This window comes from Folsomia candida, unplaced genomic scaffold (assembly GCF_002217175.1).
Source record: "Folsomia candida strain VU population unplaced genomic scaffold, ASM221717v1 Fcan01_Sc004, whole genome shotgun sequence".
Classification (NCBI taxonomy): Eukaryota; Metazoa; Arthropoda; class Collembola; order Entomobryomorpha; family Isotomidae; genus Folsomia; species Folsomia candida.
The window spans coordinates 11672849-11696177 of NW_019091196.1; the positions used below are offsets into that span (position 1 = coordinate 11672849).

The 23329-nt window shown below is 38.2% G+C and overlaps 5 protein-coding genes and 1 long non-coding RNA gene across 14 annotated transcripts; 2 read left to right on the top strand and 4 right to left on the bottom strand.

Moving 5' to 3' along the window:
• Window positions 1–213: 213 nt before the first annotated feature.
• On the bottom strand, window positions 214–2149 carry LOC110849329 (glycine-rich cell wall structural protein 1.8). 8 transcript variants are annotated; one of them, XM_035851572.1, is made up of 9 exons: window positions 1615–2149; window positions 1468–1536; window positions 1258–1332; window positions 1108–1167; window positions 985–1035; window positions 847–909; window positions 687–773; window positions 537–623; window positions 308–473 (listed from the first exon to the last, which is right to left on the bottom strand). In XM_035851572.1, exons 1-9 carry the CDS (start codon window positions 1727–1729, stop codon window positions 418–420), a joined length of 663 nt encoding a protein of 220 aa, XP_035707465.1. In that variant the 5' UTR covers window positions 1730–2149; the 3' UTR covers window positions 308–417. The 8 variants fall into 8 exon arrangements, with proteins under 8 accessions (XP_035707463.1, XP_021952425.2, XP_035707460.1 ...); XM_035851574.1 differs by having other exon boundaries at window positions 543–623; window positions 1615–2148; XM_035851570.1 differs by lacking the exon at window positions 1615–2149 and having other exon boundaries at window positions 214–473; window positions 543–623; window positions 1468–1539.
• Window positions 2150–2532: 383 nt separating this feature from the next.
• LOC110849166 (glycine-rich cell wall structural protein 1.8-like) lies at window positions 2533–7633 on the bottom strand. The gene is made up of 16 exons (XM_035851412.1): window positions 7585–7633; window positions 7446–7478; window positions 7347–7367; window positions 6554–6619; window positions 6270–6302; window positions 5310–5396; window positions 5018–5098; window positions 4427–4480; window positions 4304–4336; window positions 4201–4239; window positions 4049–4099; window positions 3869–3952; window positions 3666–3692; window positions 3467–3493; window positions 3365–3386; window positions 2533–2965 (listed from the first exon to the last, which is right to left on the bottom strand). Exons 1-16 carry the CDS (start codon window positions 7631–7633, stop codon window positions 2533–2535), a joined length of 1140 nt encoding a protein of 379 aa, XP_035707305.1.
• A 693-nt stretch (window positions 7634–8326) lies between these two features.
• Window positions 8327–8836, bottom strand: LOC118435341. The gene is made up of 3 exons (XR_004834717.1): window positions 8581–8836; window positions 8420–8513; window positions 8327–8342 (listed from the first exon to the last, which is right to left on the bottom strand). It is a non-coding gene; the product is annotated as an uncharacterized LOC118435341 (long non-coding RNA).
• A 3816-nt stretch (window positions 8837–12652) lies between these two features.
• LOC110848746 (zinc metalloproteinase nas-14) lies at window positions 12653–14054 on the top strand. Its single transcript, XM_022096042.2, has 4 exons — window positions 12653–12812; window positions 12882–13177; window positions 13552–13830; window positions 13892–14054. Exons 1-4 carry the CDS (start codon window positions 12728–12730, stop codon window positions 13982–13984), a joined length of 753 nt encoding a protein of 250 aa, XP_021951734.1. The 5' UTR covers window positions 12653–12727; the 3' UTR covers window positions 13985–14054.
• A 388-nt stretch (window positions 14055–14442) lies between these two features.
• On the top strand, window positions 14443–16161 carry LOC110848442. Of its 2 annotated transcripts, none has more exons than XM_022095664.2 (4): window positions 14443–14618; window positions 14890–14929; window positions 15252–15347; window positions 15544–16161. In XM_022095664.2, exons 1-4 carry the CDS (start codon window positions 14574–14576, stop codon window positions 15765–15767), a joined length of 405 nt encoding a protein of 134 aa, XP_021951356.1. In that variant the 5' UTR covers window positions 14443–14573; the 3' UTR covers window positions 15768–16161. The 2 variants fall into 2 exon arrangements, with proteins under 2 accessions (XP_021951356.1, XP_035707048.1); XM_035851155.1 differs by lacking the exon at window positions 14443–14618 and adding an exon at window positions 14675–14741.
• A 101-nt stretch (window positions 16162–16262) lies between these two features.
• On the bottom strand, window positions 16263–18205 carry LOC110848441. Its single transcript, XM_022095663.2, has 5 exons — window positions 17594–18205; window positions 17210–17506; window positions 17068–17139; window positions 16875–16976; window positions 16263–16666 (listed from the first exon to the last, which is right to left on the bottom strand). The coding sequence occupies exons 1-5, from the start codon at window positions 18014–18016 to the stop codon at window positions 16364–16366; spliced, it is 1197 nt and encodes a 398-aa protein (XP_021951355.1). The 5' UTR covers window positions 18017–18205; the 3' UTR covers window positions 16263–16363.
• Between the last annotated feature and the right edge of the window lie 5124 nt (window positions 18206–23329).

Here is a 23329-nt window from a genome sequence, read left to right on the forward strand (position 1 = left end):
AATCGTTACCCAAATTTCTAGAAGTGTTCAGTGACAAAGTTTATGTATGTTACACTGAATTATCTATCAATTAAGATTACCCGAAAGGAAATTGAGATCGGGACAGTACTTGTGAGTTTATGTATGTCTATGGACTTTTGGTCATGGTGGAAATGTGTTTTGCAGTTCAAATTTCAGTTTTGTATGACGTGGAAATATTTTTAACAAACAGAATATCTTTTTCACTTTTATTTATTGTTATCATGAGTTGAGTAAGTAACTCGGTTAGTCATTAGTTTGAAAAACTTTGATGGCAACACGATTGCGCTTATCATTACGGTTAGCATTAATGTTTTGAGTTGGTTGACTAGCTGATTAGAGTTTGAGTCATAAAGTACAAAATTACTAATCTGATTATGAATCGCTTTCTCCAAACTTTCACTTCTTTCCATACGCTCCTCCGCCATGACTACCCCCACCACCGCCATGGCCACCTGAAGAAACATGGTGGTCTTGAAAATCTCCCACAATAACACTGATTTGAGCAATTGCTTTACCCCCACCGTCACCGCCCCCTCCGTAGCTCTGAGAAGGAGCGTTGTAGCTGACGCTAGACCCAAAATCAGGAGCGGCATAACTTTCTCCTGTTAAATTAAGCATGTGAAGTAATTTTAATTGAGATTATCGAGCCAGTAAGTGTTTCTTACCTCCTCCACCACCCTTCGACGACCCACCGTAATCAGAAGCAGGAGCAGCATAGCTACTCGACCCACCCCCGAAACCACCTCCATCGCCTTTATAAAGAAACAAAATAATTTCAATGTTTTTTTTAATTGACGAGTAGATCTATTTGACTTGTATGCATGCCTTTTCCTCCCCCTCCGTACGACGAGAGAGGTTCAGCTTGTGGAACGCCATAACTAGAACTTCCTAAAAATTTAATCGCATTGCGTTTAGATTTTGTTTTCAAATTTGAATAGCTAAAGTTTTTCTTAAAAAAATTACCACCCCCATAAGAAGATGATGGAGCTGCGACAACCCCATAGCTCCCACCGCCTAAACAAATATTCGAAATGAAAGGTTGAGCAGAAACAAATTCACTTATTGTGGGTAGATGAGGAAACATACCTCCTCCTCCCCCTCCGTAAGAAGACGACGGAGCTGCAACAACGCCATAGCTGGACCCACCTTAAGTAAAATGAAAAAGTGAAACGAAGGGTTGAAAGAAAGCAATGACAAGAAATTAACACTTTGTCAGCTTAAGGGAGTAAAGCATACCTCCTCCATGGCCACCCCCACCGCCACCGCCGTAAGAAGATGACGGAGCCGCGACAACCCCATAGCTCCCACCGCCTATGAACAATATGAATATATGAAATGAAAGGTTGAGCAGAAAAGGTAATTTGTAACAAATTCACTTATGATAAAGTGAAATGAAGGGTTGAGAGAAAGCAATGACAAGAAATTAACACGTTGAGTAAAACATACCTCCTCCATGGCCACCTCCACCGCCCCCACCCCCATAGGAAGATGAAGGCGCTCCATAACTGCTACCTCCTAAAATATATGCAATTTAATTGTACTGTCATTGTTCTAAAGTGTCATCTTTCCTTGCAGAAAATACAATTAACGTACCTCCGCCACCACCATGGCCACCCCCACCGCCCCCACCCCCATAGGAAGACGGCGGACTTCCATACGAGGATGCTGGAGCTGAGGGAACACCATAATCACCTGAAACATAGTACATATGCTTGAATGAAATCTGGACATGATAAACTGCATGAGGAGTGCAAAAATCTTACAGAGAGAAATATGTGCATATGCAAATATGTATTATTTTGTAGTAAATATTTAGAGATAAATATTTGGAGAAAAATTTAATTTAATTTTTCTAGGTTTCGAAAAACTTTCCTTAAGGGCAAGGATTTTATATGCCTAGTAAGTTTGGGACTTGGCTGGTTTTCAGCCCAATCGATTATCGCGTGTACTTATTACGATAATTAATGAAGTGACAGCAGAATTTAGGCCTAAAAGTTCATTTTATGAAGACCTCTAATTGCACAGAATACTTATGATCAAAAACATAGCCATGAAAAATTTTACATATAAGATGAGCAAATGATCTGATAAGCAATATGCTTGTGGGATATTATCTACGTAATGTTTGATAAAAATTACCTCCTCCACCCCCACCGCCCCCTCCCCCATAGGAAGACACAGGAGCAGCTGCGACGACACCGTAGCTCCCACCTGAATCTGAAATACAATTTATAAGTAAAAGTTCCGGCCGAACTATCGGTTCGTTGACATAAGTTTTGGGTGTAGGTGCTGTGCTGTCAAATTAGTCATGCTCGCCTCTAAATTATTTTCCCTCATTGATAATTGTCAGATTGTTATATAATAATGTCTGCCTCGTCTATAAAGTCATCGATTGGTTGCAATTCTCAAAGCCGAACTATTTGACGCATTGATTTAAAGTTGAAGGATAGAAAACTGTTTAATGAAATTATATATGCTCCATCCACCACGCAAGATATCCTAATTTTTATTCTATGCGAGGTTTTTTCGCACCTCCTTTTCCACCGCCGCCGCCCCCACTGTATCCGCCTCCCCCACCGCCCCCACTGTATCCACCACCGGCGCCGCCCCCACTGTATCCGCCTCCACCCCCACCGCCCCCACTGTATCCACCACCGGCGCCGCCCCCACTGTATCCACCCCCACCCCCACTCCCGCCGCCCCCACTGTATCCACCACCCCCACCGCCCCACTGTATCCACCACCCCCACCGCCCCCACTGTATCCACCACCCCCACCGCCCCCACTGTATCCACCACTTCCACCGCCGCCCCCACTGTATCCACCACTGCCGCCGCCCCCACTGTATCCACCACTGCCGCCGCCCCCACTGTATCCACCACTGCCGCCGCCCCCACTGTATCCACCACTGCCGCCGCCCCCACTGTATCCACCACCACCGCCGCTGTGCTCATGATGATGATGATGGTGGTGATGATGTTCGTGACCTCCGCCTTGACGTATGGAATCAGATTCATGTCATGTCATGGATAGGATATTTTTAGTTTTACGACCTTCCCCCAATATGGTTAGTATGACTGATGCCCTTAATTACTCAATGCAACAGTTAAGAGTATATGTTATTCAGCATTATTTTTGCATACTCTTTTGTTAATCGTCCCCCGTTACACGTTTTTTCAGTTGGGTTTTTAAAAATCGACGAGTTAGTAAGTTATTTGACCAATGGTAAGTAGGTGCAGTTAAGTTAGTGCGTGCCAATTAAGTATTGTTAGTGAATACAGGTTAGTGATACAACAACATATACTTTATTATGTAAAAACAATGGCAAAAGCAGTAATATTACTAACCGTGGGCTTTCCCTCCATCTACATATAAAATATACAAATTTCCAAAAATTGAGCAAAAAATATATTTACATGTAATAATATTTTCATACAAAAATTACCTCCTTTTCCTCCCCCTCCTCCACCACCTGATAAGAAATAAAATCATGAGCATGCTTTCTCCTTTACTTTCACAGTGCATTTAAAAATAAAATGCTAACAAAGTTCAATAGAAAAGAAACAAATGGTAATTGAATGACAATTTCAAATCGATCGGAAAAATTAGTCATGTATGTATCAAATTGGTAAATGCAAAATTACCTCCTCCATAGGATCCACCGCCACCACCTAAAAGTATTATTCAAGTATATTAATCAAGCATTTAACACTCATAAATTGTCGAAATTTAGCTAGGCTTCTCGCTATAGCTAATCCGATTGATTTAGTAAAAATGCAAAGCATTTCATCGAATACATGATGGATGAACTGTAATTATGCATCCACAGACACGTGATTTTTCGTACCTTTTCCTCCACCCCCACCTCCTCCACCGCCATAACTGCCCCCACCCCCAAAGTCTCCACCCCCACCCCCACCATAAGCACCTCCTAATAAATATTCCCACTTGTTAAATACTCCATCAGGTGTAGCGAAATTTCTAGTCAAAACCGAATAGAAAGTTTCAAAATTTGTAAAAATTTTACCTCCACCCCCTTTTCCGCCTCCGCCTCCTCCTCCGTACCCTCCTCCCCCATCTAATAATTTGTCAAAATAAAAACACGCATTATACATACATTCTAAAACACAAAATACTTTTCCCTTAAAACATTAAACTAGTAAATAGCACGTATTTTACCTCCTTTTCCACCCCCTCCGCCATACCCTCCTCCTCCCCCTAAGGAATTTGAAATTGTAAATTGTAATTTTTATAATCAACGCTCACAGTGGTGGAAACCTACCTCCTCCGTATGACGACGAAACCACCCCATAACCTAATTTGTCAAAGTAACAATCATACATGCGTTTTAAAACACAAAGCACTTTTCCCCTTAACATTTCATTAGTGAATAGCAATATTTTACCTCCTCCACCTCCTCCCCCACCAAAATCTCCTCCCCCTCCGTATCCGCCGCCACCTAAAAAATTTTGTTATAACAATTATGAACACACTTTCTCTTTTGCTTTCACTGTGCATTATTAAAAAGTTCAGTACATCATGAATTGAAATAGAAATCAATAGTAATATATGGGCCCTATTTAACTAATCATAATTCTTATTGCGACCATAATTAATACTTTTTCCCGAATACTTCCTCTTATCATAAAGAAATCCAAGTTGACAATAACGGAGAAAATATCTTGTCTTGAGGGGAACGCAAGCTTGGTTGACCAGCAAAAGCGCATATTAAAAAGACATTAAAGGTTGGCTAATAATTGATAAAATGTGTAAAGTTTTTAAAAATTTAAAAACGATTTTAACGTGCATTATTATTTCTGGAAAAATCGAGCAGTTATGAACGAAATAATTTATTATGAGCAAAAGAAGCATTTCTATCTTTTTAAATGCTTATTATGGTCGGGAGTAGTATTCAACTATAATCAGTTATACATTCCTCATAATATATCAAATTTAGGGATCGGAAAACTTGACATGTAATTTAAAAATCTCTTACCACCCCCTTTTCCCCCTCCATGACCACCTCCTCCATAGCCCCCACCCCCGCCAAAATCTCCTCCCCCTCCGTATCCACCACCTAAGCAAAATTTGCCCTTGTTATATGATCAAGTTCACTTTTAAGGCATAAAATCATAAATACGCTTTCTCTTTTGCTTTCACCGTGCATTATTAAAAAACCAAAAAATTCCAATGCACCATGAATTGAAATAGAGATCAATAACAATATAAAAATTAAGGGGTAATTTTAGAGGGGTCGAAAAACTTGACATCTAATTTAAAAATCTCACCCCCTTTCCCCCCTCCATGACCACCCCCACCTCCTCCTCCGTAACCACCCCCGAGGTCACCCCCACCCCCACCATATCCGCCGCCGCCTGAGTAATATTTATACTTGTTACATAACTAATTCACTTTTATAATGTGACGTGATTGCGTGATCATCTCTGGTTCTGGCCATATTTCAAATTCAAAACAAAAACTAAAGAGGGGAGGTTGTGTACTATCAATTTACGGATCTCGATGCCTTTTGGATATGTCATAGTGTCCCATGAATGAACAATACCCCCAAGTGGTTTGATGCCATGGCACATTTGAGCCCGCCACACCCACTCAAAGGTGCCCAAAAACGCTTTCACTCCAGCTTTCACTCACTCAAATCCACGCCAAAAATTCAATTTTACTCAGATTTTGAAATTCCTTTTACCAGATAGTTGTTTTCCTATATCCAGCATCAACTAAACTTTTTTGGTGATTATTTCACAGGCATTTTGCTTTGTTGATTACTACAGAAATGCTCATTCAGAATTTTAAATTTTAAAAATACTAAAAATTTCCAAAAGTTGAGTTTGATGTTGGATATAGGAAAACAACTATCTGGGAGCATAATGGTGAAAGAAATTTCAAAATCCGAGCAAAATTGGATTTTTGGCGTGGATTTAAGTGAGTGAAAGCTGGAGTGAAAGCGTTTTTTGGGCACATTTGAATGGGTGTGGCGGGCGGAAATGTGGTCATGGCATCAAACCATTTGGGGGGTCTTGTTCATTCATGGGACACTATAGCATATCCAAAGCGAACCGAGGTCTATAGTACACAACCTCCCCACCTAAAGTAGAATCGGTGTTTTTGCGCTATCCACAATGCGTGAACGTTTTGTCCCTTGAAAATTGCAAATGTTCTGGATAAAACCACTGGTTTTCGAAATTTGAGATGATCACACCCACGCATAATGGATTAAATATACAATTTACCTCCTCCGCCATATCCGCCGCCGCCGCCGCCGCCTAATAATATAGCCCCGTAATATTTAGACTTATTAGCATGACCAATTAATTTTTATTATGCGACAAAATTACGTGATCATCTCTGGTTTTGACCAGATCAATTTTAATTTCAAATCTAAAACTAAACAGAAACGGTATTTCTGCGTTATCGCGTTCACATTTGGGACCTTGAAAATTGCAAATTTTCTGGACAAAACCATAGGATTTTGAAATTTGAGATGACCACACCCACGAAATGGATTAAATAATACCTCCTCCACCATAACCGCCGCCACCACCATCAGCGACCTTGATAATCACAATCTTTCCACTTTGGCCTGAGCAAAACAAGAGAAAGTAATTTTTAATGATGGACGGTCAATTTGCATAAATGCATTTGGAAAACTCCAGTTTTGTGGACTAGGCAGGATTTAGCTGATTTTTTTTTGTAAATACCCTATGGTCCCCTGAGCAGGGGTACCAAACTTTGTTCGCGTAGGTGTCGAAAAATAAAATTTCTAGAATTTTTTTTGTCTCCGATTTCCAGGAAAATGATCTTCTTGACTAATTATGCTGAAAATAATCCGAAGCAATTTTTGAAAAAATTGATAACAAAAAGTTAGGATTGCTAGCTAAAGCTATTTCCCTCCTTTTACCCTAACCTAACCTGCTCGCTTCGCTCGCTAATTACGACCGGTACCCCAAAATGTCAAAATTATAATTTCTGTAAGGCCCACTGTGTCAAGGACAAGAAAACATGTTTGGCTCAGCTCTTTTTGAGCTCCCTGCGCCGTCCATAGCTCGCAATGGACCATGGACCATGAACCATTTTTTAGGTTGTCCAGCATAGTTTAATTAGTCTATAAAATCACTTTCATAAAAATCGGAGACAAGAAGTAATTTGTATGCAAAATTTCTAGAAATTTTATTTTTCGAGACCGTGGTGAAAAAAAATTATTTGTCACGGGACCATAGGGTATCCACAAAAAAATTCAGCTAAATCCAAATTAATCCACTAAACTGCACTTTCACCATGCATTAATTACGCTCAATAAATTTATTTACCGATTCCACCTCCACCTCCTCCTAAAAACGGTAAAGTAAATCCGAAAATGAAATTATTTGAATGCTTAAATCGCATTTGACTAATCGCGATTAACTTACCGTATCCACCACCATGGCCTCCTCCTCCACCCCCTAATAAAACATATGTAGCAATTAGAAGAAACAATCACACTTGATGAAATAAACGCGAGGTAAGTTAGTCTGCAAATGGCCTATCCCTACTAGGAGATTTTCATACCTTCATACCCACCACCTCCACCACCTCCTCCTAAAGAAATCATAAACATTTATATTTACATATTTGCATAGTTTTTAAATTTTGAATTTAAATTTTGATTTACCCCAACCTCCTCCTCCTCCTCCGCCACCGCCCCCACCTAATGAAATTATAAAAACCTCTCTCAGTACAGTTTTGCATAGACAGGGTTTATTAGTAAACAGCTTTGTCACATAAAAATAAATGGACTAAATAATAGGAAAATTTTGCACTATAATTATTGACACCAAAGGAAACATGCCCCTTGATCAGGGGCATGTTGGGTCAGGTTGGGGTCGTTCCAACAAAAATATGTATAATTCCTAAGGCGTATTTGCTACCAATAAATCATTTTTAGTCTGCATGCAAAATTCTGCTGAATATATGTAGCAACATTTAATTTCATACTCTTTCATAAAGTCCAGCTTTTCAAGCCAATTTATGAAAATTGCCCGATAACCAGACAACCCGATAACCTAACCTAACCTAAAATTACATAACATAACTTAACCACCCGATCGATCGAACGAATCTTGAATTCAGTCGTTACATATATATATTTCTATTCAATTTGGCAAAAAATAGGTCAACGCGTTCAAGAATTATCGAACGACAGGACGGTTACATAAGCTCTAGTTGGACCGTAAAATTGAAATTCATACTGACATGTCACTTTAAATTTTAATTAAAAAACGCACCTCCCCAACCCCCACCTCCCCCTCCTCCTCCGCCACCACCACCTACAAAAAAAAAGATTTTAATTTGTTGTCTCCAATTAAATCTTTCCAATTAAAATCAAGCCAATTAAATGACTCACCCTTTTTAAATAATTTCTTTAATTTCTTAAAAATTGCTTCCGACTCGTGGAATTGTACGCTTAGACAAATGGCCAGAAGCACACAAACGACGGCCTACACATCAAAATTAACATTATTGAAGAAAACTTTGTATCACTGCATGAAAATTGTGCCTGCATACCTGTCGCTTTCTTGCCATCTTAAGCAAAATAATATCCCCCACTAAATTGGCAACGTATCAATCACTCACTTCTCACCACAGATCGAAATCTTATGAAAACCACTCAATATTTTACAACACTCTTCCCACCATCACGGCACACAAGATTTTAAACTTAATTGGCTTCACTTCACTATTGGAATCCGTGGAATGAGTGACTTCTTTGCATCGATGTGGATTGGACGGCTCCCAATCCAAGTATTAAGTAAGAGTCCAAACAGTTATCGAGCTTTTATAACCGCGTTGGTTCAGCTGAAAGGGAAGGGATTTTCTTTGTTGCATTTTCCTATAATTCATTGTTTCCTTTCCTTTTTTACTAATTTCTCACACCTCGTCTACCAAGGCTTTAAACCAGATAAGACGACGCATAGTAGGCACACAAGCATTAGCAACAGCGTCATCATCTCAGTTGTCAGCAGTACTGCATGCTTGTCATATCATAAGAAGAAGCCGGCTAAAGCAGAATTTGTTTCATACCCAACGTAACAAAACAGTCCGTAATAATCCTGAATTTGAAAAAAAGTAAACCGTAAACACTGTACCATAACCCACAAACGTATACCAGAAGAAAAAAAATATGAAGAAAAGGATGACTGCCTATTTTCTGCATATTAACATCCCATAAGGAAGGAAGCAACAATTTAGTAGCTCAAATACGCAGGTTGGTTTACGTGCTGCTGCGTCCGCAATGGTCAGCACGGGATGCTTACATTTGTATATATGATTGTGCATTTTGGAAGAGAGATTTGTCCCATTATTTAATATTTACCAGTACCTAATTTATTTGGTCAAGATTTCCATTCCATAATGACCAGTGAGTGATATAAACTACTTAATTCTCCCGATAAGAAATATTCATAATCGGAACCCGATGAAAGGAAAGTTTTGATTTTATTATTTTTTTACGACAGAACAGTTTGTTGATTTCTACTAATAATTTATAATTTACAATTTTTCAAATTCATTAAGAGCTTGGTTTCCATTTTTTCACAAGCTACCTATTCCCATCCATCCATTGTTCATTGTGTGGACTTATTATGCGGAGGAGAAGATGATGAAATGCAATGGGCAACATCAAGCTGTGATTAGCGAAGTCGCAGTCGGGGTCTTAATCATTTTTGTCACTTGTTCTGTCGTGGCACAAGTTTTTTAATTTTGATATAAAATTTGACATTATTATATCAACAAAATTTATATGCATAAAGTTACAGCCTGCTAAGCATGTAGCTTATTAAACGACCCGCAAACTACCTAACCTACTAATTAAACAATTATGTATATAAATACGACCTGTCAGTACCTCTCAATTTGCCACTACCTAAAAATAACGCGGAGTGATGAAAACAACACAAACTGCAAATATCTAGTTAGACAAGGCGTTGTATGTTTTATCCTACTTAAATTTATCAAATATTTTTTGTCACATTGGGGAAAAGTTTGGGAAACCGAGATGGATGGATAGAAAGAAACGCTACATTGTTGTGACTTGCTGGGCGTATACAAGAGGTGCACGTAATTAGCCTATAATTAGCCAATTCATCCAAATATGAAATACTAAAGATAGTGCAAATACGTATTATTAGCTTTTATTTTCATCCCAGCCGATATTTCCTGTCACGACTGATCACGAACTAGAAGAAGGGAAGATCTAATGATGTCAGGAAAGTATGTACACGTAATAAGACGAACGAATATTAGTAGAAGAATAGAAATCTAATGTATGAAAAAAAAGTGTGAGGTACGTACTTACTCTCCACAAATGTATAATGTATCTTAAATCATCAAACACTCTTTAGCGGAGAGCGTCCTATCATTATTATTACTTTTATTGTCGTGAATTCTACCTTAGTTTACATGAGGCATTAAATTGGGATAATCTTTCAGCATCATCTGTAATCAGGAGTAACGAAACGACTTAACACACACTTGCCGAATCCTTTATCTGGCAATACTACCTAAACCCACCTCTTGTTTAATTAGGTATTCTGAAAAATAATGGTAAATTCTTTCGCCTTTTGCTACCGCCGAATGTAATTAGTGTCACTGTAACGATGTATGTATGCAAATTATGCACGTGATGAACGAGACGGATGGAGTAAGATCTCAAGTGTTATGCAATAATTGACTTTCCGTAACAGCAGTAAGTAATTAAATATTTTTGGGTGTTTCTTCGATTATGTACCCGTCGACCTAGTTGACAGACAGAGGACTATTTTGCAACGAGCTTTAATAAAAAATGATGGGAGAAAACAAAAGTTTTTATTATTTGCTCTTCTTAATAAATGACGGGTGCTAAAGAATTATAATTCATTCGGCAAGTTCTCTTTTTTTAATTCATCGTAATCCGTTCATGCAAATTCAATCAACTCCCAGAAAAGAAATGCAAAACCAATGTATGAAAAGCATCCTCGTCGTTCGTACTTAATGCTCACGAAATCAGAAAGTATACGCACAGCGGTACTCCAATTGTACTAGATGGACTAAATCACATCTTTCTTGTATAGTGAATTGAAATTGACGGCCAATTTATTTATTTGATGACACTTCATTTTCCGCCGATTAGCTCAAGATTGAAAGGGAAATGCAAAAGACGCGGAAATGGACAAAGCTTTGTAAAGAAAGAGACAGAATAATGTTATTATGACATCCGCCGACTTCATCCGAGTCATATTCAATTTGATTTGTGCAACCAGTTAAGCTGACAGGCAGGAACAGAAGCATAAATAAATATCTCCATATTTAAGAAGAAGTCAGAAAACACCCAGCCCCACAGGTACATGTGTACACACACAAATAAGCTCAAAAAGGTACCTGCAGTAAAAATAAATCCCGCATTCATTCATAACGCCAAAAGCAAAAGTTATACATAAATGCAAATAGATTTAGTTGGCTATTTTTGCACAATGTCTTTATCTTTGCCAAGTTGTGACCATATTCACTTATTTTGTCTGATTTGGCACATATACAATAATACGATCACGACAAGGATTGCTACTGATGATGATGACTCGAATTGTGTAACATTTCGTAAATTGATTAAACCTAGGAGCCTTTACATACACAGAAAAAAAAGCTTTAAAACTTATAACGAATTTATTTAGTCCGCGCCGTGTATTCCTGATGTAAGTAGCTTTTGGATTTAAAAAAATACCAAAAACCTATCCTGACGCAATTCTTGAATGAATTCTACCTCACCACGACTTAGGTAGATACTTACTTACTTGTTGAATTTAAAAAAATGAAAAGAACACAAGCTTTTCTTCGAATACTTCAGAAGCCGAAATTTCACGCAGAGCCCAACAAACAATCTTCATCACTGCGTCTTTTCCTCTCATCATCATCACCACAAGACAATTTAAGGAGAGGATTCAAACAATGTGTTTGTACGTCTGAATGAATGTGGTGGCACGTAAATGGTGCAGAATTACAAATTACATTTCAACATAAATGATGCAGTCTTCTTGGTCTGTGAGACAGAATGTACACACAATCGGGATGTGGATGTGACGAATTTGGATGAATGAATGATACTCGTCGTCGTCAGTTTGATAGGGTGCTGCTGCTGATCATTGTTATGTGTACTTATTTATAAATACGTCTGAAAAAGCTCCTGCAATTCTTCCCACGAATGGGGTCGGTTGGGTTGCATCATGAAATTATTATTACACTATTATTACAAATAATTACTGGATAATTTACAAAATTGTATTCTTTTTTGTAAAGTACAATAAGCAAATATTCAATACATTATGCAATCTTTATAACAATCAGTCATTTTCCACTGATTTTGTCACTATTCCATCATCCTGTCAGTGCAAAAATAAGTAAATGTATCCTTGTCTGGTAAGTCCAATTGGTATTAGTTTAAAATATGCACCCATAGATAATGGGGCTGGATTTACCTGGATAAAACATTAATTATACAACAACATACTTATGCACAGTAATTATCTATAACAGTCAACTTTTGTGATATGCAATTGATTGATTATCATAAAGAGTAAAAGTCTCATGACCTTTTAAAAGTGTTAAATGTCTTTACTCGGTGAGTGATATTGACCAGTGGACATTTGACATCGGCTCAATAAACAATAGCTTCTCCATTACAATGCAATTTGTTAAAACTTTAGCAATTTTGCTAGCCTGCGTTTGCAGCATTTTAAATGCAGCTCCGCAGCAGAAATGGGTGAGAGGTTAGTTAATAAATATTTAAAAACAATGGAGTTTAGACATTTAAGCAGATTTATATTGACCTAAATCAGATATTGAGGAGACTCCTGGTCTTTTCGAGGGGGACATAATTCTTCCCCCTTCCATCGAAAATGGACTAATTGACGAGGTTTACAGATGGCCAAATGCCACTGTGGTCTACGAACTCGACCCAACCTTCATGGTAGATGAGCTGGCAAAGATTTATGCCGGATGGGCAGAAATTACCAACACTACGTGCATCAAATTCAGGCCAAAAGGACCCTCCGACACCAATTACGTAATGGTTCGAAGAGGAGCAGAAGGAACTGGGTGTTCATCCTCAGTCGGGATGAGGGGAGGACAACAAGTAATTTAGCAACGTTTACAATGGAGGTCTTCCAGCGTAAATGCTCTCAAATCTAAGACACGATCTGCAAATGTTGACGTTTGACAAAGATATTTTCATCAAAAGAGAAGAAAACGTGCCCAAAAGATGACAAATTTTAGAATTTCCAAATTTCCTGCACGTTTTCTCCTCTTCGGATGCAAATATCTTTGCCAAATCTGAGCATTGGCAGATCGTATTTTTTGCAAATTTCATATTCATTGAATTTGTGATCGATTGACACTAATTAATTTGGTCAAAATCTGAGAGCATACGCTGGAAGACCTCCATTGTCAGTTAGCTACTATAACTTATTGACCAAGCTACACATATATAATCATGACTGATATTGACAGGGAATGAATCTTGAGGCTCCATCCTGTACAAATCGACACGGAACAATCATTCATGAAATGCTTCATGCTATCGGATTTTATCACGAGCAATCGCGACCGGACAGAGACGACTATCTAACCGTCGTTTGGGACAAGATTGAGCCTGGAAAAGAACACAATTTTAATAAGTACCCAGAAGACACGGTCACCACATTAGGGGCTCCCTACGACTATGGTAGTGTTCTTCACTACAGTGCTCGAGGATTTTCAATTGACGGGAATGATACTCTCGTGCCCAAGGTATAACAATCAAAATCAAGTTTTTAACCTGTTCATAAATTGTTTTACTTCAATTATGCAGATTCCTGGAGTTACAATTGGTCAAAGACTCCAAATCAGCCAGCTGGATGCTGGAAAAGTTCGGCTAATGTATAATTGTCCGGATGAATGGTGAAGCTTTACAAAAAATTAAAATTATACCGTTATAATAATAAACCGTTGTGAACAAACATAAAGAAGTTGAATGAATTTTGTTTTGAAATTACATATTTATGACAATTATTAGATTTTTGACATTTGACCTTGTCATTGGTTGGTTCGAGGTAAAAAATATTGATGGTGTGGGATTGGCGATGAAATTTATTTTCGACCTCGACAGAGGTCATAAAATTAAATATGTTGAACCGTTCGAAAGCCATCTTGCTAACGGACAAAGAGACTTATGTTGTGATCCCCTTTAACGTAAATGGGATCAGAACAATCAGCCATTATTTGCATACATTGCATACTCCAGGCTAATGTTAGTTTTATCCTAGCATTTTCATGGTACACCAACGCCACCATGCATCGGTTTGGAAGCATTCCTTTTATTTTGTGCAACAATACAAGGGTTCAACCTGGAGAAGGATACATATATCTCATTATACATATTTACATGCCTCATTTCAAAAATAAATGTCGCTTAGTTCACAATTTCCACCATAATAAATCGTCCTCTAAGAATTTAAATTTATTTCATACAGAAAATAAGTAATTTGCATATTATGGTTGCCCATAATGTCTTCCATAACCATGTTGCTGGATATCAGGTAAGAACCTCAGACCTCACCTATTCATTCAAAAGACTAAGATTAAGACTAATAATATTTAAATCAACGATGCAATAATCAAATTTGTGCAAAGGCTGAAGTAAATGACTTAACATGATTTTGGTAAAAAAAAATTAGTTAGTTCGTTGCATGTAATCATTCCATAACTATTCCATTCTGCAACTAAATATTTGCATCCAGTCTTACATAGTCCTCTCAGTAGTTCAGAATAATTTTTTTGTGCGTTAACTCGTATTTTATTTTTAAATAGAACAATTCCACTGCTTTGGAAGACTCAACAGCCATGGCTGGTAAGTGCATATTATTAATTATTGCATACCTAAAGACATCCTGCATATTACAACAGTGTAATTTACGCGAATGCATGGAATATGGTGAAAAATCAAGTGAACCCCTTGGAAGCGCTCATAAATTATGTATTGCAAAAATTTTCGGAAGCTTCCTTTACCATGTAACATGCACGATATCATTGGAGCTTGAATGAACCCTGCGTTACTTCGAAAATAAGCCATAGCATTCAACTTTTGTGAGCATGTAATTCAGCAAATTTAATTTAACACAATTTATATTAGCACATTATTCACGTCAGTCTTTATTCATTTTATTTTACAGATTTCGACTATGACCAATATAACCAGCTAAGGCGAAACACGGAGGCCTTTAGGGAGCAGCTCGAGAGATTAGATAAACTCGAACAAACCAGACAAGGTAAAACGATGCGTCCAAAAATGACGTACATATGTACGTAATACGTATGGTCTGAGTATTAAGATTTTTTATATAACACGAAAACAATATTTCGAGTTTGAAAGTTGTAATTCTCAAGAAGAATTAGCTTGCTCAGTCCTATTTACTCAGACAATAGTACACAAAGAGTACCTATTTAAACATCTTAAAATTACAGTTACCCGAGCAAGAAGACCAATTTTACAAGTATTAAAGGTTCTCGAATCTGAGCTCAAGCGGTTGGAGGGCGTTCTCCGTATTCCGCCGGCCCCCTTCGCACCACCACCGCGCTACTTCCCACATGATATGGCAGCAGTATTGGTATGTGGATTTGCTATAGTGGCGGTTGGGTTGGGGATCTTTTTCCAGTACTGGACTGAACACTGGTCAGTCAATAGTTAACAGTTGTTAGCTGACAATTAATATTTACCTACTGCAAAAATATTAAAATCTGATATCTACATAATCTCTCCTTGATAAAGCAGTGTCATGCTACAAATGAAAAGCTATTCATTTCGTTATTCTATTGCTCTTCAACACAACTCAAAAAATTTCCCTATTAAATTTCATGAATACTCAATTTCTAATAGACTGCTTCTAACGTGTACAAAGATTTTATTATTGGTCACTTTATGTCTAAAGCGTTCTAAAATTCTTGAAGAGAAGAGTTTGTACATAAATATATTAGTATTATATAAGATAAGATTGATTAAAGCATCCAGTCCATAATGCTAATTGTAATAAGACAAATATGAAGAATAAATAAATTCATTAATTTCTTTCCACAATTAAAAAATAAGTGCAAAATATTGTGGCTTAGTTATTTGAGAAATTGGCATTTGGTGTAGTTGGTTGGTAGTTCCATGAAAATTCTATTATGAAGATATCGACAGGAAATAGTTTTAGCGTTATTTATTATAATCAACAAAACTTAACAAAAATAACAATCTCATAAATTAAGTATTTAAATTAGGACAGAGAATGAGCTCAAAGTTTAATTAATCGGTAGAGAGCAAAGCTCGGAGAACATTAGCTGGTGAAATTTCATCGGGACGAAGGCGTTGCTGCAGCTTAAATTTTAGTTTCCCCGTCTGCTCTACCACCAAATTGTGGAAAAGGTTTTCCAATTTCTTCACCCGACATTTAAATTTGGAGTGACAAAAAGATTCTCTTTTCATGGGCGCAAGTTTGCCCACTCTTCGGAAAGTGAGTACTTTGCTTTGCAAACCGTCTGGCCAGATTTTCTCCAACATCCAGGCGGCAGGGTCCACCATCGAAGGTGCCACGCGAGACACCATGGCCTACAAAAAATACAAAGCAATGGGTTATTTTGTAGAACATTTGAATTTTTAACCAATTTCAACCCTTATTTCAAATGCTAGGAATCAAAATTAATTGAAAGTCAATAAATTTCTTGGATATATTTCAGGTATAAACGTTGAAATTTCAAATGTCGTTAGAGATGAAGTTAGAAATCTCAAATTCAGAGATCAGTTAAGCACTACTTACCCCCGTATCGCAAACAAATTTGTCCATGCATCCATCAACGTCACGCCAGTCCAGACGAGCAAAATCTGATGGAATTTGTCTCATAATGTCGTCCAATGTTTCCTATTGAAAAATTAATTGCTAGTTGACAAGCCTGCATTTTCTAGTCTATGCAAAAGTACAGTGAGTGTTATAAATATATGCAAGTACATACCTGAAGCAGTGACTTTTTGGTTGGGATCTCTTGCCCGTTAACGTCACGCTTTCGTCTTCCCGTAGTGATGACCTAAGTTCAAAAACAACACAAATTAGAAATTCCAGCCAGTACAACCTTATCATATTAATCCGCCACGTACTGGAATTGGGATGAAGAGCAATAACAGAAGTGGCAGTAACAACAGGAGTGGGGCCAAGAGTAAGAGGGGCAGCAAAATCGGGCTCAATGCCAAAAGTCCCAGCCCCTTCGCAGCCTTCAAGGCTTTCAACCCCTTCAGTCCCTTGAGTCCCTTCAATCCACCGAGTCCCGCAAGACCAATCAAGTCCTTCAGGTCACCACCACCTTCGTCTTCGTCATCCATTCCCATCCCCCATCCACCCCCTCCACCACCACCCATTTGACCCCAACCTCCCCCCATTCCACTTGCCTGACTTTGCTATTGAATCATGACAAATACAAATTATTACAACATTTTGAATGATCACTTATAGCCAATTAATGAACACAATTAATATGCACATACCAGGACAATTGGTGGGATCGCATACTGCGGTGTGTATCCACCTCCCTGCGCAGAGCCTCCATACCCACCGGAAATAGCTTGCGGGGCTCCATAACTGGACGCCACCTGTCCCCCAGCACCACCATCCGCCCCACCTCCGCCACCACCCACTGCGCCATAACTCTGTCCAGGTGGCGAGTAGTCTCTCGCCTGTCGAGAAGTCGCTTTCTCCTGAACGATCGAGTTGCTTATCGACGACGCCGACCCAGCAATCGTATTCGGCATGAGCTGTGACGGCGTAATGCTCTGTTTATTACTATTGCTACTCGATTCCTTCCCACTGTACGACGATGACGACGAATTCGTCCCCCCAATCACGGTGGACACAACCGTGCCGAGAAGCACGGCCAAGAACACAACTCCGAAATGGTGAGATCTTTCCATTTTTTTCTCGTACGTTTTTATCCTTCACTGGCACAAAGAGAGCAGGCAAATGTTCCAATAATGTCAACTGATTATTCCATCTTATCACGGAGGAGGCAAGATGAGATTATAGGATGAGATATTATTTCCACTTAATAAGGAGGAGAGATGTAGAGGGGAGAGTGAGACGGGACGAACTGATGGGATGTGGAAGAGTTGTAGGTGTATTTATACCGAGATCCATTGTATTGTCAACTATCGAGAGCAAATGCACCCAAAAATAGAAAAGTGTGGCTAAAGAGAAGAAGAAGAACAAGATGGATAGTAAATAAGTGTAGAAGGAGATGAGGATGGTTCCATTTCTCTCATAGTCAAGTTCAATGCTCATCATCATCATCATCATCTCACCACCAAGAAACCAACAAATCTTTGCTGATGAAAAGACCAAGAAGACGATGTTTTTTTTATTTATTTTATGTATTTGAGATTTAGAGATCTCCCTTTAATTAGTCTTTAATCATTTCCCATTCTTACAGGTAAACACAGGACGAGAACTTTTCACTCAATAAATAAACGCTACATAACAAAACCCTGAATTACCCATTTTTATGTGGCTGGCTGGTGTTGGATCTGGTCACGGTGAATCATCATCTTATTGTCACTTTCATTCCACCGTGCCAAGTAAGTACTGCAAATAAGTAGTCGTAATGCTGGCTGCGTTTTTCTCGAAATTGATAATAATTTCGGTTTATAGTTACAAATTTTATGATGAAAATGAATCCCTATTATTTATTATGGGATGATGGATGCATACCGAGAATCTTGTAAATCACGTAGATTTGGTGATTTCCTTTTTTAAAATTGGCTAATACTTTTATGACGTGGCTAAATAATAAGTTGGTGGAGCTGCTAAATCCGGGTTCGATAAACCATTCTGTAATTTCTCAGACAAGGTTTATCTTCTTCTTATTATAGAAACCCTTCAATTTGTGAAAACTTTCTTTTCCACCACCGCACACGTAAGTACGCAGTATTTTTATTATTAGGTGTCATGTAGTATTGCAGCATGTGTGTGGAGTAGATAAAGTTTGCCACATAATAATAAATAACGTTGGCCATTCATCAATTCAATAATATTCAATTGGCGAGAGAAGTTGTTCCTTTCTTCCGCTTGTGCATAAATACGTACGAGTATTTATTTCGTGGGTAATGCACAGATAAGCTTTCACTTCTCTTTATCCTCCTCGAGACCGGATACACACGCACAATTTCACCAAGAATATTGCAATTTGCAACTATTTACAAAGTATTCGTGTGTGCCTCCAAATATGAAAAATATTTGCGACTGGATAATAATTTGCTAAACTTGGGATGAATACATACGATTATTTATTTATTTATTAGATTTCTAATTTCTATTAACAATATATTTAGGTATGTAATGAGCATTTTGTTGGTTTTTCAGTTTACGACCGAGAAAGTAAATAAAAGTGGCCATTAATGGCACTAAAGTGCATGTTTGGACTGATGCGTAGTATCAGTAGCAGTAAATTCGTAATAATAAATAAATGCAATAAATAATGCAGTTGTAGTAGCAAGCGATACGGCTATTAATTTCCATTCTCATCTTTTCTTAAACTTATCCAAGCAAAAGTAAGAGGCAAAGTATATGGTGTAATATGTCAGTCGTGCATAAGTACATGTACCTCGAGCACATGTACATATGTTAACATTTCTCATTTTAAATACAAATGTAAAATTTTAAGTAGATATTTCCAAACTTTCTCTCCTCTTCGGGATTCCGAGCGATTAGTTTTCAATGCAGACTTAAAAAGGACTTTACTATTTAGAAATACATAAATTGGTTGTAAGTGTTCCTTGATAACGAACCGTCGTCGCTGTACATGTGACTTATGAAAAAGACTCAACTTTTGCATATTATGGTCGTGTAAAGAATCATCGTCAACCATAATTAGTCGATAAAGTGACAGTTACCAACCACCATTCATGCGGGAAAAGCTTGATAATTTTCTTTTCGCTAATTTGCTCATCATTTCCATCCGAGGATGTATGTAAAGAACGTCCGGGAATGAATGGGAATGGTCTGAAAATGTGGTCATAAAATCACAATGAGTTATCGGAATTTTAAACTTTTTGCATATGTATAATACCAAATACGTACCTACATAATTTAATTAATAGCTAAGGCCGCCACACCCCCGTTGGCGACTAGTTCGATTTTCTTGCGAAGATTTTTCATTAAATTTTTTCCCGAAGTTTTTGCCACTTCCGAGGTGATTTTCTTCCATCGTCCTTTGAATTTTCGAAAGGTGTCAGGCACATCTTGAAGCCGGGAGTATACTGACTTAGAACGTGCCCAGAATTTTTCGATTGGGCGGAGTTGGGGTACATTAGGTGGGTTGATATCTTTTGGTACGAAATCAATATTTTTCTTTCTGAGGTACTCGGTCACTTTCTTTGCATAGTGACAAGTGGCGAGGTCAGGCCAAAACAAAACTTTATCATTTTTGTGAAACCTATTAATAAATGCTTCCAATCCAGCCTTGACGCAATTTTTCAGATAAATATCTTGATTGATATTCCCTTCGAGAACTACCGGGTCTGATACATGTCCGTGACTGGAGATGCATTGCCAAATGCAATATTTCTTTGGAAATTTGTCTTTTTTTCGTACTTTTTCTTCATAAGCCACTTCAGAGGGATCCGAGCTATGAAAAAAATGACGCCCTGGAAGATTTGAAGGGTCAACCGGAACATACGTTTCGTCATCCAGGATCACTACTTTTCCACGCATTTTCTTCAACAATTTTTGACAGCAATCCTTGATCCGACTTTCTTGTACGGGCTTGTAATTTGGTGCAGGTTTTTTGGTCCTTGCTTTGATTCCTAATTTATGGACCTTAATTTCCCCCAGGTAGCTTTTGGAAATTTTGACTTTCCTGGCAGCTACAGCTACTGACGTTGATGGCTTGGTTTTGAAAATTTTTTCAATTCTATTTTTCACTCGAGTGGTCGCTAGCTTCGCCGGACGACCAGCTGGCTTCTTGAATTGCACATTTTCGGAATCCTTGAACTTTTTTATGTAGGAATACACATTTGAACTTGGAATTCCTTCCTGCTTAAAAAAGTTCCAGGTCACCTTGGAGTCTCGGTTGGCTGTCGTGTTGTAGAACTCCATCACTCGTTTTGCTAACAGCTCCCTTTCAAACAAGCTTCTTCTACCCTTATCCATTTTTGAAATTTAAGAGTGATATACCAAATTGACCCTAATGAAGTGGGCTTTCAGAAATTTAAATTATTATAGTTCGCGGGTTTATTGATTTGTCAATATACTCGCTAGAGCGCGCATTCCCATTCATTCCCGGACGTTCTTTAAAACGGTCAATTGATTTTGTGTTGATGTCAATCAATGCATTAATTTTCAACTAATGATCCACGCACTGAAACCGTTTGTAATAATCACACCCTCGATCGCCTTGATCCGCCCAAACCCTACACCGGTCTCCATATATGTAAATTTGTATGTTTTATCATCCCAGGGTTTTATCAATGATTAACTAATTGCAAATTTTAACGGATATTAACTGGATGAATTTTCAGACATGCGAGAGACCCAGATTTTCAAGACCTAGATTTACCTTTATTTACTATTTGTGCCCTCCCATTATGTATTTGAAATTCTTAAAAAGAGTATGATACCTATTCCAAAGAATGACCATCAATATTTGTAAACCGTGTTTTATCCTGTGATCCTCTACTTTGCAAAATATATCTAAATATTGTAGGTCACTATTATTATTACATTATTAAGTAGCTTCAGCTACTTTATGTGAAGACTTTGTCTGTCTGTCTGTCTGTCTGTCTGTCTGTCCGTCTGTCTGTCAGCAGGATATCAGGAGAACGGATCGAGATAATCGAAATCGGTTTTCGCCATCATACATAAGACCCCAGGGGGAGGATCCTATCAACTTTTTGGGGCAACCGGACCACACCCCCTTTGGCGACAGGGGGTGTGGTCGGGGCAAAATGAGATTTTTAGTGCAATTTAATCTATAGGTGAAATAGAGTAAAATTATGTGTTCCGGAGTTGTGCCACACCCCCTCGGCGCCAGGGGGTGTGGTTGGGGCAAAATGAGATTTTTAGTGCAATTTAATCTATGGGTAAAATTAGGTGAAATTGAGTGAAATTAAATGAAATTAAGTGAAATTAAGTGAAATTAAGTGCTTCCCCGATTGTGCCACACCCCCTCGGCCCCAGGGGGTGTGGTTGGGGCAAAATGAGATTTTTAGTGCAATTTATTCTATGGGTAAAATTAAGTGAAATTGAGTGAAATTAAATGAAATTAAGTGAAATTAAGTGAAATTGAGTGTTTCCCCGATTTTGCCGCACCCCTTCGGCGCCAGCGGGTGTGGTTGGGGCAAAATGAGATTTTTATAAAAAATTAATCTATAGATGAAATAGAGTGAAATTAAGTGTTCTCGAGTTGTTCCACACCCCCTCGTCGCCAGGGGGTGTGGTCGGGGCAAAATGAGATTTTTACAAAAAATTAATCTATAGGTGAAATAGAGTGAAATTAAGTGTTCCCGAGTTGTGGTGGGACCGTTTGGGGTGAAGTACGTCTGAAGCTACTTCCGTATGCGCGTTTGCGACGGTTTATTATTATTGGCACCCTGTATTTTTTCTCTAGTGGTAGCCCTTCAAGAAGTATACAATTTTTCATTCGAAATTTGCCAACGTTTCCATTCAGCCCGAAAGTTGGTTGTGGAACAGTTGCCCATGTTGATACAATGGGTGATGCGATTAACACACACAAACATTGACAACAACAATGGGAAAATATTCCCATGCATGCCATATATGAGATATTATTCGCAATTAGTCTTTATTATTGGCACTACCAACTGTCACTGATTTCTTTCAACGGTTCACAGCAGTCCATCCACCACGTCTGAACCAATTCAACGTTGGTCATCATCTATCTCTCTCGGATTTGAATGGCTCATGTTTAAATTCAAAAAATGGCAACAATAGATGTCCAACAGTGCAGCAAGCAACCAATGCAATCAAATCCTTGTCGACGATAAATTGCCAACTGAGAAAAGAGAGACGAGAAGAGATTCATATTTCATTTTATACGAGCTAATATTTAATAACAAAAATTGACTGTGCTTCCTACACATTTTTGTGTGTGGAGGATGATATTTAGTGCATACATACAAAATAAAACTGCAATTTTTCTTCCCCTCACAATAATAGCGTAGCAGTAAGCATAAAAAAGGTGCAATTAAAGACCTCATCAAATTCATATTGGA

Bases quoted from the DNA above. Each gene is read 5' to 3' on its own strand.
- LOC110849329 (XM_035851567.1), bottom strand. From the start codon at position 1,524: ATGGAGCGCCTTCATCTTCCTATGGGGGTGGGGGCGGTGGAGGTGGCC. The intron at 1,036-1,107 runs GTATGTTTCCTC...ATATTTGTTTAG, and splicing joins TTACGGAGGGGGAGGAGGAG to GCGGTGGGAGCTATGGGGTT. The intron at 624-686 runs GTAAGAAACACT...TTAATTTAACAG, and splicing joins GTCGAAGGGTGGTGGAGGAG to GAGAAAGTTATGCCGCTCCT.
- LOC110849166 (XM_035851412.1), bottom strand. From the start codon at position 7,633: ATGTTTATGATTTCTTTAGGAGGAGGTGGTGGAGGTGGTGGGTATGAA. The intron at 4,337-4,426 runs GTAAAATATTGC...TTGACAAATTAG, and splicing joins TGGGGGAGGAGGTGGAGGAG to GTTATGGGGTGGTTTCGTCG. The intron at 3,693-3,868 runs GTACGAAAAATC...TAATACTTTTAG, and splicing joins AGGTGGGGGTGGAGGAAAAG to GTGGTGGCGGTGGATCCTAT.
- LOC110848746 (XM_022096042.2), top strand. From the start codon at position 12,728: ATGCAATTTGTTAAAACTTTAGCAATTTTGCTAGCCTGCGTTTGCAGC. The intron at 12,813-12,881 runs GTTAGTTAATAA...GACCTAAATCAG, and splicing joins GCAGCAGAAATGGGTGAGAG to ATATTGAGGAGACTCCTGGT. The intron at 13,831-13,891 runs GTATAACAATCA...TCAATTATGCAG, and splicing joins ATGATACTCTCGTGCCCAAG to ATTCCTGGAGTTACAATTGG.
- LOC110848442 (XM_022095664.2), top strand. From the start codon at position 14,574: ATGGTTGCCCATAATGTCTTCCATAACCATGTTGCTGGATATCAG. The intron at 14,619-14,889 runs GTAAGAACCTCA...ATTTTTAAATAG, and splicing joins ACCATGTTGCTGGATATCAG to AACAATTCCACTGCTTTGGA. The intron at 15,348-15,543 runs GTAAAACGATGC...TTAAAATTACAG, and splicing joins ACTCGAACAAACCAGACAAG to TTACCCGAGCAAGAAGACCA.
- LOC110848441 (XM_022095663.2), bottom strand. From the start codon at position 18,016: ATGGAAAGATCTCACCATTTCGGAGTTGTGTTCTTGGCCGTGCTTCTC. The intron at 17,507-17,593 runs GTATGTGCATAT...ATGATTCAATAG, and splicing joins CGATCCCACCAATTGTCCTG to CAAAGTCAGGCAAGTGGAAT. The intron at 16,977-17,067 runs GTATGTACTTGC...ATTTTTCAATAG, and splicing joins CCAAAAAGTCACTGCTTCAG to GAAACATTGGACGACATTAT.